A 19761-nucleotide genomic window follows, 5' to 3' on the forward strand; every position below is an offset into this window, starting at 1 on the left:
GAGAGGGCCCAGAGCACCCACAAAAACAAACCAGGGCTGATGTGTGGCATCTCCAAGGTCCTCCAGCAGTAACCACCATACAGCACTTGTACACGGACAGGGAGACCTGAAGTTAACCTCACTCCTCCTCACACCCAGGAACCACAGCCACAGCCCAAGGGGAAAGTGCTAGAGCAACATCACCTCAGAGGAAGCTCTGGAACTTGGAGTCAGCAATTCTTGGACCTGCCCTTTCCAGCCAGCTCCTCCACAAGAGGCAGGACCCAAGGCTGGAGGTGACCCAACGGGATGGTTTCCAGAACCCCAACCAGTTGGACAAGCAGCAGCTCAATGTCAAAGCAGCTATCGTGCATTTACCAGATTAAAAGGAAGTTTTGCAGCAGACTGGAGGAAAACAAAACCTTCATGAGCAGCATTTCATCAGCCAGGCTTCCAGATCCACCCTGCTGAACCTCCTTCTACTCAGCATGGTGGCAGCTACACTTCCTGCCTCAAAAGACCTTGGTCCAAAGAGCCCAAGAAAGACTCCAGGGGTCATTCCTGCTTCCCACCCTGCCAGCTCCCTTCTGCCCACCGTCACACCAGGATCGTGACATGCCAGAAGCAGCACGACAAGGAGCGTGGCAGCCCTGGGGGTTGTCCTCTCAGCTTCCCTTCCCAGGGATGAAGCACCAAAACACAAAGATTCCAGCAAGGTGTCAGCACCCCACCACTGGGAGGGGAAAAAGCTTTGGGACATAAGTGTTGGTGGCATCTCCAGCTCTAGTGTTTGGTTTCAGTGCTGCCACTCAGCAGTGTCCTGGTGACCTCTCCAGAAAACAAGGGGCTCAGTGCAAAGGTTTGCCCCAAAACGAGCAGAACCAGGCTGGTCCTAGAGGGCCTCTTGCAGGGGATGCGTTGGCCGGGCTCTCACAGCCCAAACTACACCGAGAGGTCACGGAACAGGGATGTGAATCGTTAAGCAGATTAAGGAACGTTTGACCTCTGGCAGGTGGAATCCCTGGCAGAAGCCCCGGGCGCTGAGCTTCTGGGTGGGTTAAAACCGGAGCGAACTCAGGGTTAACGGAGCGGCAGGGCCGGGGCTGCTCTAGGGCCGTGGGCTCCCGGCCCGGCTACTTCAGCCACCGACACTTCAGGGATGGCAGCAACTAAAGAGCCTCGGGGCAGCCGGTGGGAAGGCGTGGACCCCCTCTGAGGGGTGCAGGGTCCACTCCCACCTCGGGCCCTCCCAGGCCGCCTAGGGAGGCCCCACTGGACTGGAGTGAGGGACCCACCCGCCGGGTGGGGCGGAACGGGCCACCCTGGGCGCCGCCCCGCGGCCGGACGCGTCGGGCAGAGAGGGCTGCACAGGGGAGACCCAGGCAGTACCCGGGGTATTCCGGTGGGGTACCGGAGGGGTCGCGGCGCGGCCACGCGTGGGGGTGGGGGCGGACGCGGAAAGAAGCCGCGAGGCCCCGGCCGGCCCGCCCCCCACCCCCCAAAACCAGCCGCGCGCGCGCGCCAGGCCCGCCCCTGCTCCGCGCCCGCCAATTAGCGCCGCCAGCCGCTTACAGGAACGACGCCAGGCGCCGAGCCCCATTCCCACTGGCCGCGCCAGCTGCCAGTCCCGCGGTAGTCCCACCTCCCCCCCCCACCCCAAGGCGCCCGGGCGGTGGCACCAAGGACATCGGGGAGCAGGAGCGGCCGCAGCCCCCGGGACTCCCGAGAGCCCCCACCCCGCCGCCCCGCTCCGGGCTGGGCCGGGCCAGACCAGACCTGGCCTGGCCTGGCCTCTGGCTCGGCTCGGCCCGGCCCGGCCCCGCCGCCCGGCCCGCCGCGGTACCCACCGGGCACGTCCGTCCGCCCCGCTCGTGGCCCCGGCTCTGACAGCGGCCCCCAACCACCCGTTGCCGCCCCGCGCCGCGCCGCCCCGCCCCGAGCGCTGCGTCACCGCGGCCGCCCGCCCCCCTCCGCGCCCGGGCCAGGGCGCCTGCGCCGCAGCGTCCGCGCACCGAGCGGAGCCAGGGGCGGCGCCGGACTAGGGGGCTAGGATGGGGCTGTCGCTCTGGTTACCCCGGCGGGGCCTGGAGATCCCTGGTATGGACTCGGGGGTCCTCACCACGACCTAAGGATTTCTAGTATGGTCTGGAGACCCTCTGCCTCTGGAATGCCCCACTACGGCCTGAGGACCCCTGGTATGGCCTGGAGACTCTCACTATGGCCAGGGGACGTCCACTGCAGCCTGCAGACCACTGCCATGACTTGGATACTCCAACCATGATCTAAAGGCTCCACCACAGCTTGGAGACCCCTGGTATGGCCTGGGGCCTCCACCATGGCCTGAGGATCTTCACCGTGGTCTGGGGCCCCTTGGTATGGCCTAGAGATCCCCACCTTTGGCATTGACTAAGGACCTTTGCCATAGTGCGGAGGACCCCCTGGCATTGGGGACCCCATTGCCTGGAGGACCTCAGGACTTTGAAGGCATTCCAGCACGGGTGGCAGGCAGCAGGCCTCACCCAAGCACAGGCAGAGCTGGCTGGGAGCATGGGCAGGGCTGGGCGGGCAGGAGGTGCCCCGGGGGCGTTTGGGGATTGTTGGCGATTTCCTGCCAGTTGAGTCATGGCTGCAGCAGCCCGCAGCCCAGCAGCTGCGTGGGACTGCCCAGCGCTTTCAGGAAGCGAAACCGGTGCCAGGAAAGCACCCTGACAGCCCACAGCTATGCAAGCACAGCCACACGTGTCCCTGGCGCTGCCAGTGTGGCGCAACCACCAGCACCCCGGATGGACGTTGGGCACCCTGCAGAGTGGGACCTGCTGGGAGCTGGTGACAAGGAATGTTCCCAAAGGCACAGTGTGTCCCCATGGCAGCATAGGTGGGCACAAGGGACTAAGTGGGTCCTGCTCCCTCTGGTCATGGGGTGGTGAGGACAGGAGGGATGGTGGAGGAAGCCCTGCAGTGCAGGAAGAAGCCATGGGGAAGTGGCAGTGCTTGCACCACCAGCCCCTCCCTGGTAGCAGTGGCCCCAGCCCTGACGAGAGCCAAGCGTCATGGTGCCTGGCTGGGCTGGAGCTGGGACAGGCCCTGCTGAGCCAGGCAGCCCTCCAAGGGCTGCTCCCACACGGTGACCCCAACCATCGCCCCAGCTCTGTGCCCAGCTCACCAGTGCCAAAGCATCTGCCCAGGCTCTGCCCCACACACAGCCCCCAGCTCAGCCCCACAGTGCTGCTGGGGGACAGCCAGCCCCCCTCTACCTCCCCCCACCCAGCCCTCCCAGTGTCACCAGAGGAACTGGGCAAGCCAGGGCGTTGCGAAAGGTGGAAATCCCACTCTGACGATGCTTCCTTCCAGGTACCCTTGAAAACCTGCTGTGCCCGGGCAGGGCTCACAGAGCGCCCAGTCCACGCTGCGGGTGCGACAGGCACAGCAGCACTCAACAGGTACCAGCAGGTCTCTGCCCAGCTTTGTGCAGTCAGCAGTGGACATGGCCTTCGTTCCTGACCTGGACACGCTGGAGAGCAGCAAGTAAGCATGGCTGTGCCAGGGAGGCACTGGGGATGTGATGCCACCCTGCTGCTGCAGCCTTCACCATCTTTCTTTGCCTTTCAGCCTGAGCGAGGAGACTTTCTATGGCCCTGACTGCATCTGCCTGCAGGAGGTAAAGCTGGGGGGGTAGCAACTGGGAAGGGCAGGACTCCTGTGATGGGGAAGCTGATTTCTCACCTCAGATGCCCTTTCGTCTCCAGAAACCCCCTCTGGACACAAAGGTGACATCGCCTGAGGTGGGCATCCAGGTGACAGTGACCAAGGGGCACTCTGCCAGGACCTTCCGCCAGGCTGCCGTGCTGGTGGCAGCTGTGACCAAGCTCTGGAAGCGGCCAGCACACAGGGACTTCACTGACAGTGACCTTGGGGACCTTCTGGATGATATTTTTGGTATGGGGCAGTGGTGTCAGGGCTGTCACTCCAGCTGGGGATGCTTTTAGGGGATGCTCTTGGGCCTGGGGCTCTCTGCACACTCCTGATGTGTCCCTGTCCCCACAGAACCAGTCTCCTTCCAGCACATCGAGGGCAGCTGTGCTGGGGCTCCTGTCTACCGCTACACTCGCTCCCAGTCCTTTGACATCCTTGACATTGACCATAAATGCTTCGTGCTGGAGTCTCCCACCCAGCTGGTGGCCCTGCACCTGCAGGGCCCCTCTGCCAAGCAGAAAGGTGGGAAGACAAGGGCCTGACCCAAGTATCCCAACCCTGGCACCACCCAGTATCCCCAGATCACCCCTTAACACTTTTCTCCCCTCTGCAGTGAAGCTCAACATTGCTCTGTACCGTCCCCGAGCATCACAGGGTGGGCTGGGGACCGGGCAAGTGCCAGTGGCACTGGGCATCAAGGGCTACCAACTCTACATGTCCTGCGTGATGAGCGGGGCCCAGCCTGTGCTGCAGCTGGAGGTGAGTGGGGCTTCCCATGAGCTCCATCCCCAGTGGGGGTGTCCCACCCTGAACCCTGTTTCCTGGGGGTTCCATCCCACCTTGAACCCTGTTTCCCAGAGGCTCTGTCCCAGCCTGAACTCTATTCCCCAGGGGCTCTATGCTCTATCCCAGCCTGAACCCCATTTCCTGGGGGCTCCCACCTCAGCCTGACCTCCTCTTTGCTGCAGGAAGCTGACATCAGGAGGGACATCGACAGCTTGGAGCTGATTCGCTTCATCTTCTTCCGCCTGGACAGCCCTGCCGAGGGCACCACTCGTTTCGAGTCTGCTGCCTTCCCTGGATGGTTCATCTGCACCTCACAGCAGCCTCGCCAGCCTGTGGGCATCACCAACCAGCCCGACCAGGTCATTGCCACCTACGAGCTGAGCAGGCATTGAGGGCCTACCGAGCCCTCCCCAACCCAACCAGCAGTTGCGGGTTTTCAGGCTGTATGTACCAAGTACAATCCCCCCAGCGGGACCCCCCCCCTCTATTTCAGGTGAAATAGCAGCTCTGGGCCCCGTGGGCCCAAAGTCACCCCAATGGATACTAATTTATTGTGTCCCTCAGAGCTTTTTGTACTTATTTATTGTGCCACTCCCACATGCTTTGAGCTTGCACCTGGCATTGGAAGTGCCAGGGGTTGGTTACCAGGCCTGGGGGTGCTGGTTTTTGCTGGACCTGGAAATAAAAAGGTTTCCCAGGATAGTGTTTCTCAGATGGTTGGTCTCACAGGGGTTAAACGACATAGGGATGGTTCTTGGGTGGGACAATCCTATGGTTTTTGCTGCTTCTGGGGACTCTCCAGGCATGGGCCCAAAGCTCAAGGGGTAGGGGTGACCCTACAGTGGTGTGACCATTGCACACTCAGGAGGCCACCTCAGACCAAGAACCACATTGTTCCCATACCCACCTTGCAGCCCCTGGCAGCCACCTGAGTCTGCCACTTCTGCCCCAGGCACTGCCACCACCCATCACTGAGGCATGGTGTGGTGCTACAGCATGGTATGACATGGCATCACATAGCATGGCATTACAACATGGCCTGTTGTGGTGTAGCACAGTGTGGCATTGCATTGCACAGTGTGCCGTGCTATAGCATGGCATGGTATGGTGTAGCATGGTCTGGCATGGCATGGAATCACAGAATCATTCAGCCTAGAAAAAGACCTTCAAGATCATCGAGTCCAGCTATTAACCCTGCTCTGCCAAGTCCATGACTAAGCCACATACCCAAGCAGCACATCTTTGAAACCCCTCCAGGAATGGGGACTGCACCACCTCCCTGGGCAGCCTGGGCCAGTGTCTAAGAACCCTTCCAGTGAAAATGTGTTTCTTAATGTCCAACTTGAACCTCCCCTGGGGCAACCTGAGGCCATTCCCTGTCCTATCACTTGTTCCTAGGGAGCAGAGTCCAGCCCCCACCTGGTTCCCGCCTCTTCCCAGGAGCTGTAGAGAGCAATGAGGTCTCCCCTCAAGCCTCGTTTTCTCCAGGCTCAGCACCCCCCAGGTCCCTCAGCTGCTCCTCCCCAGCCCTCTTCTCCAGACCCTTCCCCAGCTCTCTTGCCCTTCTCTGGCCCTGCTCCAGCCCTCAATGTCCTTCTGACACTGAGAGCCCAAACCTGACCCCAGGCTTCCAGCTGTGGCCTCACCAGTGCCTAGCCAACATGGACCCTCCCTGCCCTGCTCCTGCTGCCCACAGCATTGCTGGTCCAAGCCAGGCTGCTGGTAGCCTGGGCACACCTTGGTTCATCTTCAGCTGCTGTCCACCAGCATTCCCAGGGCCTTTTTATCACCAGTCGGTTCCCGACTCTGCCCCGACCCTGGAGCTTCCTGGGGTTGTTGTGAGCAATGTTGTAGCACAGCCTGGTACGGTGTGATGGGGCTTTGGCAGGGCCTGGTACAGTGTGATGGGGTTTTGGCACAGCCTAGCATAGTATGATAGGGCTTTGGCACGGGCAGCCTTGGTAACGCTGCGATTCCCCCGGGGGTAGCTGCTGCTGCCGGCCCCGCTCCGCACGCGGCCTGCCGGGGAGCCTTGGCTCCGCCCCCTACCCTCGTCTAGCCAGTCACAGATCCTCTCTCTTGACTCGTCGCAAGGAGCTGGTGTTTTCTCACTCTCCATTGGTCGATTTGAAGAAGGCGGTGGCAAATGGACGCGGCGCGCCGTTGACGGGCGGGTAGTTGGCCGCGCCGAGGCGAGCCGTCGGCGATGGAGCGAGGTGAGGCTTTGGGGGTCTTGCGAGGTTGAGGAGGCCTAAAAAGTCTGAAGGAGAGCGGACGCCTGGGGGCCCGGTGGGGCTGTGAGCGACCGGGGTCCCCTCCGCGGTGGGGGGGGACGCAGCCCGCTGGGTACCGTTTGTGGGGCCCCCGAGGTGACAAGGGCCAGGGGAAGGTGCTCCGTGGAGCGGGGATGCCGGGGGTGGCCTGTTGGGGCGGCTGCCCCCAACCTCGGGGGTGGATGAGGGGCAGGGAACGCGGTAGGTGGCTGCTGGTGCTGGGTGGTTTGGGGGGTACCCACGAAATGGGTCACTGGGGGTGCCACTTTGCGCCTGGGGCTTCGTGGTAGCCTTGGGGTGCAGCATCAAGGGAAGGGGTTGGCTTGGGGGGAAGGGGACTTGCAGGGGGACACTCAGAACCCTGGGCTTGTGGGCTGTCAGGTGAGGGTGGGACAGCTTTAGGGACAGGACAGGGTGGTACTGGACTCTGCCAGACCAAGCTGTCCTGCCACGAGATGCCCCAGTAACCATACTCGGGGTGTCAGGGGTACCCCTGCCCCCACCAGTTTTCCACCTGCCTGTGTTGGCAGAGGGCTTGGCCACAGAGGGGCACAGGCTCAGGGAACACACAACTGAAGCAGAGGCAGCTTCCTGCCCCACACAGCTGAGGTGCTGAGCATCAGAGAGCTCTGCTCTTTATGTGCCTCTGGGTGGGGAGACACTGGCACAGGGTGCCCAGGGAGGCTGTGGATGATCCCTCCCTGGAGGTGTTCAAGGCCAGGCTGGATGAGGCCTTGAGCCTGGGCTAGTGGGAGGTGTCCCTGCCCATGGCAGGGAGTTGAAACTGGATGATCTTCAAGGTCTCTTCCTACTCAAACCATTTTTTGAGTCTGGGAATCTGGGAGTATTTGTGTGCAGGGAGATGCTCTGGGAATTTCTGGGAATAGCTTTGTCAGGCTTGGATGGGGAGCTCTGGAAACCTGCATGGTTGTGTTGTGAATGTAAAAGAAACCCAAACACTGAGGTCATGGTATGTGCACTGCAGCTTCCTACCTCCCCATCTTCTCTGCCCTGGTGAGGCCACAGCTGCAACACTGGGTCCAGTTCTGGGATCCCCAGTTCAGGAAGGACAGGTACTTGCTGGAGAGGGGACAGCAAAGGCCTGCAGGGGGTTGCTGAGGGGACTTGAACATCTCTGTGATGGGAAAAGGCTGAGAGAATTGAGGCTGAAGTCAAGGAAAGAGCAGCCTGAGGGGGGTCTGTTCAATGCTGATCAATACTCAAAGGGTGGCTGTCAGGAGGATGGGACCAGGCTTTGTTCAGTGATGCCCTGGGCACAAACTTTACCATCAGAAGTTCCATCTAAACATGAGGAGAAACTCCTTTAGTTTAAGGGTGACTGAGCCCTGGAGCAGGCTGCCCAGAGAGGTGGTGGAGTCTTTGTCTCTGGGGACATTCCAAACCCACCTGGATGTGTTCCTGTGTGACCTTCTCTGGGTGACCCTGCCCTGGCAGGGGAGTTGGACTGGGTGATCTCCAGATGTCCCTTCCAACCCTTCCCATTCTGTGATCTCTTTGCAGGAGAGCAGAGAGGACAGATCCAGGAGTACCTAGGAGGCCCAAGTGCAGAGTAAGTCAGCAGGGTGTTGGAGGTGGACTGGACCTTCTCTAAAGGTCCCTTGTGACCAACCACTCTTGGTGTTCTAAGGCCCTTCTCCCAGCCCTTCTCACCACCTGCCAGTGCCCTGCTGTCAGGGCAGCAACCTGGCACAGCTCTGCCTTCACAGCATCCCAGCAGCACTCTGGAGTTACTGGCAGCAGGAGCAAAGGAATGGTTTTGCTGCTGGCATTTCCTGCTGCCTGATGATGTCCCTCTGGGGTGTTTTCTGAGTCTCTGTGAGTTTAGCTCTTGGGTGCAGCAGCAGAGGCTCCTTTTTTCTTACAGCTCAGCTTTGTACCTGGTGCTCTGAAGGAAGGTTGGGTCAGGTCCCTCTGCTGCTTTTTAATGGCAGGGAGGGGCATTTTCAGGGCATTTTCAGTGCATTTGAGAGGCAATAGCTGCACCTACCTGTCAAAGGAGGGCTCTGGGAGCCCCTGGGTGCCTCTGGAGCTGGGCTGGGTGCTGTGAGCACAGCAGCTGTTCACAGGCACCTTTCTGCAAGGCTTTGAATGGAGTTGCTGCTGCACCTGGGCAGCCTGAACACTTGAAAGACTCTCACTGCAGTAAGAGTTTTGGTGGCATTGCAGTGCAAAAGGAGCCATAAAGCAGCTAAACGGGAGCAGAACGAGACCAGAAAGCAAACCAGGCTGTGGAGAACTGCACTGAGACAACGGAAACAAGGAGAGAAGATTCATGGTGTTCCTTGATAGCATCCTGCACCACTTGTGCAGAAGAGAAGATGCTGCCCAGGCTGTTTCATAGCAGAGAAGTCTCTGCACAGGCATTAATCTTCCCTAATTGCTGAGCTGCCAACTCCAGGCAGGAGAACCCTGCATCTGTTTGCTGTCTGAGGGCTCCAATTCGGGGAGAAGCAGAGGATGGGGGTTGCTGCTGCCCCACTAGCTGGTGGCTGAGCTGCCATGGATCTGCAGCTCTCCATGGCACAGCAGACCTGGCTGCTGTGCCCCCCTGCACTGCAGCATGGCAGCAGCTGGCTCGAGTGCACCTCAGCTGCTTGCAGCATGCAGGACAAGTCAGGACACTGCCCAGGGGCATCCAGAGCCTCCAAAGCCATCCTCTGCTAGGCCCCTGCCTGCAGGAACTGCTTTGGTGTCAGCAGAAGCTGAGAGTTCTATGCCAGCCTGGGCCATGGATGTTTTGTGTTGTTTTTCTGTTGCCACTGTAACAGCATAGAAAGCAGAATTAATTTAACCTGGTACTTCCTGGACAGCTTTTCGATGCCAAAAGCTTTTTGTAAGCTGCTGTGAGTGGGACAGCCAGGAGGGGTTTAGATCTTGAGCCCCTTCTGCAGCTGCCAGTCAATAACCTGCCATGTTCTTTGGCTTCCTGCAGACCCTGTGTGAAGGACCAGATGAGCCAACCCTTAAAACCACTTCCTAGACCAGGCCAGGTGAGTAGGAACCTTTGAATCTGGTTTTGCATTCCTTGCTTGGGTCTGCATAGAGCTGGGCACCCAAACTGAGACTCTGATGCCAAATGGGGTGCAGCCAACACATTGCTAAGGAGCTAGCAGTGAGTCATGGAATCACGGAATGCATCAGGAAGGGACCCTCAAAGGTCACCTTGTCCAACCCCCTGCAGTCAGCAGGGACACCTCCAACTAGAGCAGGCTGCTCAGGGCCACATCAAGTTTGACCTTGAATGTCTCCAGGGATGGGGCCTCAACCACAGCCCTGGACAGCCTGTTCCAGTGTCTCCCCACCCTCATTGTGCAGAACTTCTTCCTGATGTCCAACCTAACTCTGCCCTGCTCCAGTTTCAAACCATTGCTCCTCGTCCTATCCCCACAGTCCCTCCCCAGCCTTCCTGTAGGTCCCTTTCAGGTATTGAAATGTGCATCTAAGGTCTCCCTGGAGCCTCTTCCCCTCCAGGCTTGTTTTTCAGAAGAACTTAGCATGGGAGACTGATCCTTTGCCCCTGTGCTGGTGGGTGTTGTGTTCTTGCTCTGCTGACAGCTGTTTTGCCACCACAGGCCTTTGCATGCCATCTCCTGGGCCTGCAGGAGTGGGGCAGGAACAAGCTGTTGGGTCCTTAAAGCTGAGCTTTGCTTCCTGAGCTCTCCTTAGAGCTGAACTTTGCTTCTCTCTCCAGGTTGACAGGAACAAGAAGGATGTTGGCAGACCTGTGCCAAAGGGTGCTCCAAGGCATGGCAAGCTTGGTGCCAAGTCCATACAGCACGCTGGCCATGCTGCTCAGCACAAGCCTTTAGCTGCATCCCAGAGAGCAGCAGGGCTGCATCCAGAGCAGCCAAGGAAGGGCACAAAGCCTCCTGTGGGGCCAGGAGTGAGCCGCTCTGTGCAGCCCAGGGGCAAGCTCCCAGCCTCAAGTCACCTAAATCCAGAAAGGAGCAAGAATCCTGGCCAGGACACTGCAGCACCTCCAGCTGGAAGTGAGCAGCCCCATCCTGGGACACCTTGCTGCCCAAATGGGGACCTGCAGGACAGACTGCGGAGCAACAAAGAGAACATCCAAGCACGAGCCCCTGCGTGGCCTGTGCTGAACAGGGCTCTGCAAGCTGCTGGGGACAAACGAGTCTTGGCTCCCAGGCAGAGCTCAGCTGCCACATCCAAAGCCATCACAGACCCCAGGGACAGAGTGAGCAGCCACCAGGCTAAGGAAAAGCCAGCTCCTGAGAAATTCAGGCAAACGATATCAGGCTCCAAGAACCCAAGCACTAAAACTCAGCCGCTGCAGCCCCCGTGGCTGCCTACAGCTTCTGCTCATTTCCTGCATAAAAAGCCAGGGTCAAACCAGGAGAAAACTGGCACAGCAAGATTCTCCCACGTGAAGAGATCTCCCAGGAAGCCTCTGAACTCCAGCAGGCCCCAGGGGACCACAAAACTGCCATCCAGCCTGAAACTGGGTGGCACTGTGCGACAGCAGAAGCCCCTGGCTAAAGGAGAGGCTGATAGGAAGGAGGTGAAGGTGGCACCTTCTGGGCACACAGCAGCCTCCCAAGCACCACCCCTGCGAAAGCAGCCCTGCAGCACACAATGCTCCAGAGCTCCACCAGTGGAGAGCGACTGGAGGACGGACAGGAGGGACAGGGTTAACACCGAGCTGCCAAAGGCAGGGGGAATGTTCCCAAGGCGTGTCCCCAAGACCCCCACGCCTGGGGACCGTAGGTAAGTAGCAGCTGTGGCTGCCTTTGTCCTCACCTCCAGGGGACAGCAGAGGTTTAATTGTGTGAACCGAGCTGCTGGGAACCCGGGATCCAAAGTCCCCGTCATGGGTGGATGCCTCCTTGCAGATGGCTGTCTCAGCAGAGAGGAGGATGGGGGCAGATTTGGTGGTACCCTGGTGTGGGAGCAATGGGTGTTCTGTTTTCAGGGCTCACTGAAGCCCAGGAAGGTTTTCCTTTCCCAGCCCAGAGCTCAGATGCCTTTTTAGGACAGATGTGGTGGCTCTTCCTGAGCAGCTGAAGTTGGCAGGAAGGAGATTCCAAGAGCAAAGAGTTTTCCAAGAGAAAACTGGAGCCTGGCAAGTGCTGGCCAGCTGCTGGGGTGATGACAGTGATCCCTTGGTCCTTTGACAGGAAGCAGCTGCAAGAGTGGTTGGCATCCAAAGGCAAGACATACAAGAGGCCACCAATGACACTGCTGCAGAAGAACCCAGTCAAGGTGTCCTGCAGAAATGTCACGGAGAAAGAAAAGCAGAAGAAACCAGAGCTGCCTTTCCTGGAGACCAACAGCCTATTAATTGAGTGCCTGAAGCTTGTGGAGGAGGTGGGAATGGGAAAGTTGCTGTTTGATTTGGCTCCTCGTGTCCTGGAGCATCCCAGGAAATGAGGGCCCCATCCCCCAGCAGCATGCAGGGATTTGGAGCAAACATTCCTGCTGGCTTGGCTTTGGTTCCCTGCCTTGTATGTAGGGAAAGGAAAGATCCCTGTGGAGTTCTGGACAGGCCAGAGGCACGTGGCATGGTGCCACAGGGAGAAGGGGGCAGCATGTGTGCCCCTGCCCATGTTCTGATGCCTGCCAGTGCAGTTCTACCACAGCAGCCCAGGCTGGTGACTCCAGATGGAGGAACATCCCTGCTATGAAGGAGCAGCTCTGGGAATGCTGCCTGCTAGCAATGTTGGCTTCATTAGTGTCAGCACTCAGGGGTCTGTCCCTCCACATCCCTCTCAAATCCTGGACTCGCTTTACCAAGGAGATAGAGACAGGGGAGCTGTTCCCTGCCCATGACCATGCAGGAGGTGACCCAGACCCTCCTGCCCCTGTTTTAGCCAGGGAGCACTGGAGGGCAGCTGTGCACTGACACTTCCCCCTTTGGCCCTCACAACTGGTAACCTTCTCTGGTGCTTCCTGCAGGGTGCCCAGGCAGAGGAGGTCCTGGCCATGCTGTCTGCCATGCCCCAGGCAGAGAGGTTTGCCAAGTTCTGGATCTGCAGAGCCAAGCTGCAGGCCCGCAGTGGCCCCTTCGACGTGGCAGGGCTGTACCAAGCTGCTGTCTGTGCTGGCGCCGTGGTGAGTGAGGCCCTGCCCTGCCTCTGTCCCGGCAGCTCTCCTGGCACCCAGGGATGAGTTTAGCACCACAGGTCACTGCTGGCAAAGCCCTTTTAGAGCTGCTGCTCTGGTGGAGAAATACCTCAGGCTTGCCTCAGCCAGGGCCAGGGGGAGGGCAGGGAGGGCGACAGCAGCTCTGAGCAATGTCACAGCAGCCTGGTGGGGGTTGTCCTCTGGGTGGTCACCTACCCAAGCCAGGCCTCTGTGCTGGCATTTTTCTTGGAGAAGAGGAATTGTGCAGCCTCTTGCCCTGTATCCAGCATGTCATGACGCAGCCAAACCCTTGTCTACTATTCATTTGCAACTCCAGTCTCTGCTGCCCAGTCAGGCTGCCCTGACCTGTGTTCTCTTTCTCCTGCAGCCACTCCAGGAGCTCAGAGAAGTTGTTCTTGATATGTTGAAGGCTAAAGACCAAACATTAGAAGGTAATGTGGAGACTGGCAGGCAGGCTGAGGTTCTCTGCTGCAGCAGGCTGGGGAACAGCATGGGCTGCAGCCTGCCCCAGCACCCTCTGTCCCTGCTGCCTTTGATGGAGACTAAGAGCTGTGAGAATCCAGAATCCTGCCCTCACAAATGGGGTCAGACTGCTCTGCCAGGGCTGGCAATGGTCCTGACCCAGCACAGCTCTGTGTCCAGTGGTGTTGTCATCCCTCCTCAGCTGCCCCTATCTGCAGCCATACTGTCCCTTTCCTCTCCTTCCAGGGGAGAAGTCTGAGCTGCCCATCCCTAGTGATCCTGCCATGCCTGGCCCAGGTGGAAGGCAGCCCAGGGCAGCCACTCCCTGTCCACCTGGGAGGTCCATGACCTGCCTGCCTGCCTCAGTCAAGCTCCAAGTCACATCTGCACCCAGGTAAGGCTGAGCTGCCCACTGCTGGCAGCAAGCACCCTCTGTGCCAGCACTGTGCGGGGTTTACCCAAGGGCTCTTATCCCCTCTGCAGAGGCAGGGAGCTGCTGAAGGGCCCAGAGCTGAAGTTCCTGACACCGGTGCGGCGTTCCCTGCGGATCGAGCGGGCAGGCAGGCGCTATCCAGAGATGCTGAAGGACCACGACCCTGTCGTGTCGTCCCTCCGAGAGATCCTGGATGCAGAGGAGAAGACTCAGTTCTTCTTTCGGAGAAACAAGGCTCTGCCTCAGGTGGTGGAGCCAGAGGGCATCAGTTTGTGTCCCCCCAAGTGCTGCTGAGGGGCAGGATTCAGGCTGCTTGCTCACTCAGGCTGCCTTTGGGTGCAGCTCACTGAGCTCTTGGTGCCTGTGGCCCACAAGAAGCCTCCTGGAGATCCTTCAGCAATATTTTAAATACATAAAACCTTGCAGTAGTGCTGCAGTGTGTCCTGGTGAGGTGTGCAAGGGCTGGAGCTGTGTCCCCAGGGCTGCCCCTGCCCTGGTGGTGACGCATGCCCCAATTTCCCTGCGGCAGCCTGGTGCCAGTCAGCCTCTGCTGCTCCAGGTGCCTCCTGCTGCTTTGCAAGTGACGTCCCAAGGGATTTGCTCTGGGGCTGTGTTGTACCCTACCTGGGCAGCACCTGGATGGTCCCTGCTGAGAGGCACTGACAGCCCTGTCCTGAGTTGTGTGTGGCAGTGCCAGCCATGCCAGGCTGGCAAAGGGCTGAGGGGCTGGGGTACCTGCAGGGCATGGGCCCTGAGGATAATGAAGGTGACAGAGCAAGAGGTGCACGGGGCAAGGCTTCCAGAGCTCTGGGCACAGCTGGCAGTCCAGGATGGGCTGGCTGAGCCCTGTTAGTGTGGTCAGGGCCCCTTCAGCAGCCTCCTGTCCCCAGAGGCTGGCCTGGTACCCACAGCTGGTGATTGGCCAGCAGGTGGGGCCTGGCAGTTCCCTGGTGATGAGGAGCACAGGGTGGAGGAGAACCCCATCAGCACCTTCTCATCCCCAGCACCACACCACGCCTGTCCTTATCCCACCCTTTTGCCTCCTCCTGACACAGCCACCACCAGTGCTGGCTCAGCATCTTTATTGAGAACCCTGGCTGCTGGAAGGAGCCTTGGATGAGGCCTCTCCCCTAGGGTGCAGGACAGTGCCAGTGTGGCCAAGGATCAGGGAATTCTCGCCACCCCTAATTTTTCCTTTGGCCAATGTTGTGTAGCTGTGGGGCCAGGAGCTGCAGCCTTATAAATAGCAAAGGACAGAAAAGAGAAGACAGGCACAGCAGCTGCAGCCTGTGCACAAACAACACCCACTTAGCAGCAGTGCATGAGGCTGGGGCACCCAAGCTGGAGGGGCAGGAGGTGCTGAGCCCGTGGGGTCCTGCAATACCTGTAGCATGGCACTGCCACCCTGTCCTGACATTGGGGAGCACCAGGCTGGCATTGAGTTGGGTGGGGGACTCTGAATGGAGGTGGGGGCAGTGCTTGGGCCCCTCTCTTGGCACCACAGCACAGGCAGAGGCAGGACATAGGGCTTGGGCCAGGGCTACCAACCATCCCCTGACCACTGGAGGTGGTGGCTGACCAGGGGTGGCTTCAGTCTGCCAGCTAGCAGCACAAGAGGTCCAGGGCCACCAAATGCCCTCCTAGGGGCTGGCACCTGCCATTAGCCATCGGTGCTGGGGCGCATTCAGGCTTCTCCATCATCATCCTCCTCCCCACTGGAGTCCTGGGGGTCCCCAGTGACCTGAGATAGAGGTGAGGGGTTCAATAGGCACAGGAGACTGGTGCTGGTACTCACATGTCCCTGGCCAGCAGGTGTTTCTGTCCTATGCCACCCACCTGCTGGCCTGGATGGCTATGCTGTGCCAGCAAGGATGCCAGGCCCGTGCCCATCTCCCCCACATCCAGGCGACTGTGCTCCACTGTCGACTCGTGAGCCATCTGCAGCAAGGAGGAGGCTCAGAGCAGGGCTGGTAGCGAGGCTGGGCGCTCACCAAGCCCTCAGGCAGGGACTGAGGCATGGGAGTGGGGGCAGGGGCTTCCTACCAGGACAGGAGGTGCCCGGAAGAGGTAGCTGAAGGGGTAGTAGAGGAAGTTGAGGAAGGACGCAGCATAGAGGTCTGCGTAGCGCATCAGCTGGCTGGCAAAGAGGGTCTGGCGTGAGCCGCAGCGGAACAGGCTGCCCATCTTGCCATAGCACATGTCCATCTCGTGGGTCACTTTCTGTGGGCACAGAAGCACGGTCAGGGCACCTTCTGGGGGATAGCTGAGCTGTGTGGGCTGGGACGGTGCCCCCCAAGCCAGCACCTGGATCTGACGCTTGATGGAGCTGATGTCTGGCCGCTCGCTGCTGCCACTGTCCAAGTGCCTGGAGAGATACAGCTGGGGCTCACCTAGAGGGTCCTCCCCAGATGTCTGCAGCCCCTCTGCCCACCCCATGCCCACTCACTGGTACAGCTCTGCCAGGACGAGGTCCAGGCTGCGCAGCTCCTCAAACAGCTCTGCAAGGGCAATGGGGCTGGCTCAGTGCCAGCAACGTCCCCACTGCCCTGCAGAACCAACAGGCGTGCTGGGGTAAGGCCCACCCAGGGCTGGTTCTGCCATTGAGGTGGGCAGGAGGCTCCAGGCCTCTCCTCAAGCTGGGCTGGGCAAGGTCCTTGTCCCTGGCAGGGCTCTGCTCACCACTTTTCTCTGTCCAGACCTGCAGCTCATGGGCCAACTCAGGCACCACCAGGAAGGTTCTCCAGCCCTGACGCTTCTTGGACTTCAGGATGTCCCCAAAGATGTGGTCCCCCATGTAGAGGATGTCTTTGCCCTTCACCCCTAGCAGGTCACATACCACGTCCGAGGACCCTGTGACAGGCAGAGGTCAGGGGGTGACCCTGTGGGTACGTGCCCCGTGCCACCCGTGGCACCTGGCCGAGCACTCACCGCCCGAGTAGACGGCACAGTGCTGGAGCGGTCCTGTGTAGGTCCCGATGCGCAGCTTCCCAGTGTCCTGTGGGGCAAGAGAGAGTACCTGCCTGCTGAGCCCACTGTGCTGTGCCTGCAGCAGCCCCTACGGTACCCAGGTGGTGCCCATCACCCTGAGTGGCCCTATGGTGGGGTGCCCACCGTGTTGACTTGGCGTAGGACGGTGCCCTCGGCAAAGAAGAGCGGCTTGCGGGTATCCACCACGATGAGGTCGAAGTAGGAGCGCCAGGGGCGCTGCAGTGCCAGGTGTGGGAGTGGAGGGGGTCAGCAAGAGGCTGCCAATGGCACCCTGCACCCCCACCGCGAGGCCAGACTCACCTTGTCCCCATCACTGAAGTCAAACAAGTAGGACATGATGGCCTGTAAGGACACCCAGCGTCTCTACCGCTGTCCCGAAGCACAAGGCAGGCCTTTGCCCACCCCTAAGGGCAGGCTGGGCCTGCCATGGGCAGTGGGACAGGGACTCTCCCTCCTCACATGGGTGTAGTCGTAGTCGCTGTTGGTGGCCAAGAAAACCTTCCCCACCTCCTTCATGCGGCTCAGCAGCAGTGGCACCCGAGGCTGGTGAGGGGCAAAGCAGCACCGTGGGGATGGGGGGGGGGGCAGGGCACAGGGATCCAGCTGAGGGGTCTGGGGTCTGAGGGCTTCTCCACAACCCCTGGTCCACAGCATCCCACAGACACTTACATCCTTCACCACATACTTCTCCAGGTTCTCCAGCGTCTTTTCCTTCAAGCAGCCCTGGGGAGAGGATGGTTGGGGCTGGGTGAGGGCAGGACATTCCCAGTACTCTCAGCATTCCCCTGACTGCAGCAGCACCCTCCCCAACCCCCTTCCCAGCCCCTGCCCACCAGGCTCACTGAGAGGTGCACATGGTCCATGGCCTCGCGCACATCCTGGAACATGCTCCGGAAGGACATGAAGAGGTTCCCATGCTTGTAGCCTGTGTCACAGCTGCAAGGGTCAGGAAAATGGGAAGCAGGGGGGAGGCAGGGTGAGGCGGCTCCCTGCCAAGCGTAGGGCAAGACAAGGTCCAAACCAGGTCCACCAGGTCCAAACCCCCACCATCCATCTCCCTCTTACTTGACGTATGTGGAGCAGTTGGTGAAGAAGTCCACGAGGCAGGCGTAGAGGTAAGCTTCTGGTTGGGGGGGAGGCTGTGAGAGAGGGCAGGGGCACCCCACGGTGGGGTGGGGGGAGGTGGGTGGTGGATGTGGACAGGTGGTTAGGGAGTGGTGGGTGGTGGATGCTGGATGGGGGGTAGGGGGTGGTGGGCAGCAGACAGGGCAGGGAATGTCTCACCTGTGAGGTTGAAGAGGGTGTTGAGAATGTGGAAGCGCTTCATGTCATCCCGCTGGATGAACTTGTTGGGGTAATAGTGGAGGATTTCGGCCCTGGAGAAGGAGCACAGAGCTGCACCCCATGCTGAGGGCCTCCCCCGTAACCCCATGGGGAGGGGTCTCACACTCACCCCTTGAGGAAGCGGAAGCCATGGGCACAGACCAGCAGGTTTCCATGGGAGTCCACCTTCAGCAGGTTCCCGTACAGGGCATCGAACACCAGCCCCCTGCACCCCACACACCGTCAGTGGGGGGTGGATCCCGCTGACACGCCCGGCCCCCCCCCCACAGCCGCGGGCACTCACCGGGTGGGGAAGGTGGGGTCGTACTTGTAGACCAGGATCTCAGGGGGGTACCCGATGCAGACCAGGTGCTCCAGCAGCAGGCTGAAGGCCAACTCCTCATAGTCGGGGGACTTGTACACTGCCGGGGACAGGGCAGTGCCGTGGGCAGGGGCTGGGGTGGTGCCACCGCCCCCCACGCTGCCTCCAGCCCCCTTCCAGCAACGCACTGGCCAAGGTGTAGTCCATGTCAAAGCCGAAGCATTTGATCTTCTCCAGTGCCAGGCTCCGGTTCACGAAGATCCTGGGAGTGACCAGGATAGTTTAGGGCTAGGGGGTGCCCAGGGATTGAGGAGGGGAATGGGAAATTGTCCCCATGTCCCCCATTCCTGGCCAGGGGTCTGTGGGGGGGCTATGAACTCGCCCTGGCCCAGGGGCCCCGCAGAGAGTTATTGGAGCAGAAAAAATGGGCTCTGGAGTGGCGGTGGAGCCGGGAAGGCAGGAAAGGGGGTGCGGGACAGAGGATGCTGCGCCCCCTCTTTTGGCCTGCCCCTCCCCACGTGCGTCCCCAGGGGGGGACCCCTGCCCCCGCCTGCCACTCTCCGAAGGTCCTCCCCAGTGCCTGCACCCCTGGGGTCGTTTCCCTGAGTCCTGGCTCTCTCCAAAGTGCCCTCCCCAAACCCTCTTCCCCGCAGACCCAGACCTCCCTCAGCCCGCTCCAGTCCCACCGGTGCTGGCAGTCCCTCCGCAGCGCCCCCGAGTCGCCCGGGCCGGGGGTCGCCGCCGGGCCGCGCTGCCCCTCGCTGCCCATCGCCGCTGCCTCCGGCCACCGCCTCCCGCCGCCGCCGCCGCTTTAACGAGGCCCCGCGGGACCGCCTCGATCCGGCCCCCGACACCGGCCCGGCCCCCACTGGGCGCAGGAGCGGGGCCGGGACCCGGGATAGCTCCAGGTGGTGACCCTGAGAGTGAGGCAGCGAGTCCCTCCCCCCCGCAAAATGGGGCAGTGCGCCCCGAAACGGGACACAACGCATGACGTGCCCCCAAACAGGGCAATGACCCCTCCAGTTGCGCCCCCCCGGCAGCACCCTCCCAGCAGCCCCACCTCTGCCCTCCCAGGGCCCCGGTCCGGCCCCAGCGCCAGGGACGCTGTTTGCTCGGCGGGGCCGCGGACAGCGACCGGCGGCGAATCATTAACCGGGGTCAAGGCCCGGCCCCGATGGGCGTCTGGGGGCGAGAGCTGGGGGGCTCCAGTGCCAGGGGCCAACCGGTGCACCCTCACCGCGAGACGGGGACAGGAGGGGGCACCCGCCGCCCATGGGACACAGCCTGGTATCTGAGGGGAACGCTGTCACCACCAGACCGGTCCCCCTGGAACCCATTGACAGCCCCGTGGGACTCAGATGCATGGGACTTGTCACTGT

At 60.6% G+C, this 19761-nt stretch overlaps 4 protein-coding genes across 5 annotated transcripts in view; 2 read left to right on the forward strand and 2 right to left on the reverse strand.

The window, feature by feature from the left end:
* The window catches only part of OGDH (oxoglutarate dehydrogenase), a 43144-nt gene extending 41286 nt beyond the window's left edge, over window positions 1-1858 (reverse strand). For both annotated transcript variants that reach the window (XM_054398593.1, XM_054398594.1), the window contains exon 1: window positions 1827-1858. The gene's annotated coding sequence lies outside the window, so the exon portion shown is untranslated. The remainder of the gene's footprint in view (window positions 1-1826) is intronic.
* Window positions 1859-3463: 1605 nt separating this feature from the next.
* LOC128980144 (interleukin-1 beta-like) lies at window positions 3464-4850 on the forward strand. Its single transcript, XM_054398588.1, has 6 exons — window positions 3464-3504; window positions 3589-3637; window positions 3726-3915; window positions 4024-4194; window positions 4286-4431; window positions 4641-4850. The coding sequence occupies exons 1-6, from the start codon at window positions 3464-3466 to the stop codon at window positions 4848-4850; spliced, it is 807 nt and encodes a 268-aa protein (XP_054254563.1).
* Window positions 4851-9663: 4813 nt separating this feature from the next.
* CKAP2L (cytoskeleton associated protein 2 like) lies at window positions 9664-14043 on the forward strand. The gene is made up of 7 exons (XM_054398576.1): window positions 9664-9691; window positions 10409-11477; window positions 11888-12077; window positions 12666-12821; window positions 13222-13285; window positions 13563-13710; window positions 13800-14043. Exons 1-7 carry the CDS (start codon window positions 9664-9666, stop codon window positions 14041-14043), a joined length of 1899 nt encoding a protein of 632 aa, XP_054254551.1.
* Window positions 14044-14825: 782 nt separating this feature from the next.
* Window positions 14826-19371, reverse strand: LOC128980133 (cytosolic purine 5'-nucleotidase-like). The gene is made up of 18 exons (XM_054398577.1): window positions 19069-19371; window positions 18571-18664; window positions 18365-18482; window positions 18191-18286; window positions 18022-18113; window positions 17803-17860; window positions 17580-17673; window positions 17407-17460; window positions 17197-17280; window positions 17038-17079; window positions 16861-16953; window positions 16678-16744; window positions 16429-16599; window positions 16196-16247; window positions 16054-16114; window positions 15793-15969; window positions 15586-15687; window positions 14826-15490 (listed from the first exon to the last, which is right to left on the reverse strand). The coding sequence occupies exons 1-18, from the start codon at window positions 19369-19371 to the stop codon at window positions 15434-15436; spliced, it is 1815 nt and encodes a 604-aa protein (XP_054254552.1). The 3' UTR covers window positions 14826-15433.
* Between the last annotated feature and the right edge of the window lie 390 nt (window positions 19372-19761).

The sequence above is a fragment of the Indicator indicator genome, unplaced genomic scaffold (genome assembly GCF_027791375.1).
Source record: "Indicator indicator isolate 239-I01 unplaced genomic scaffold, UM_Iind_1.1 iindUn_scaffold_65, whole genome shotgun sequence".
Classification (NCBI taxonomy): Eukaryota; Metazoa; Chordata; class Aves; order Piciformes; family Indicatoridae; genus Indicator; species Indicator indicator.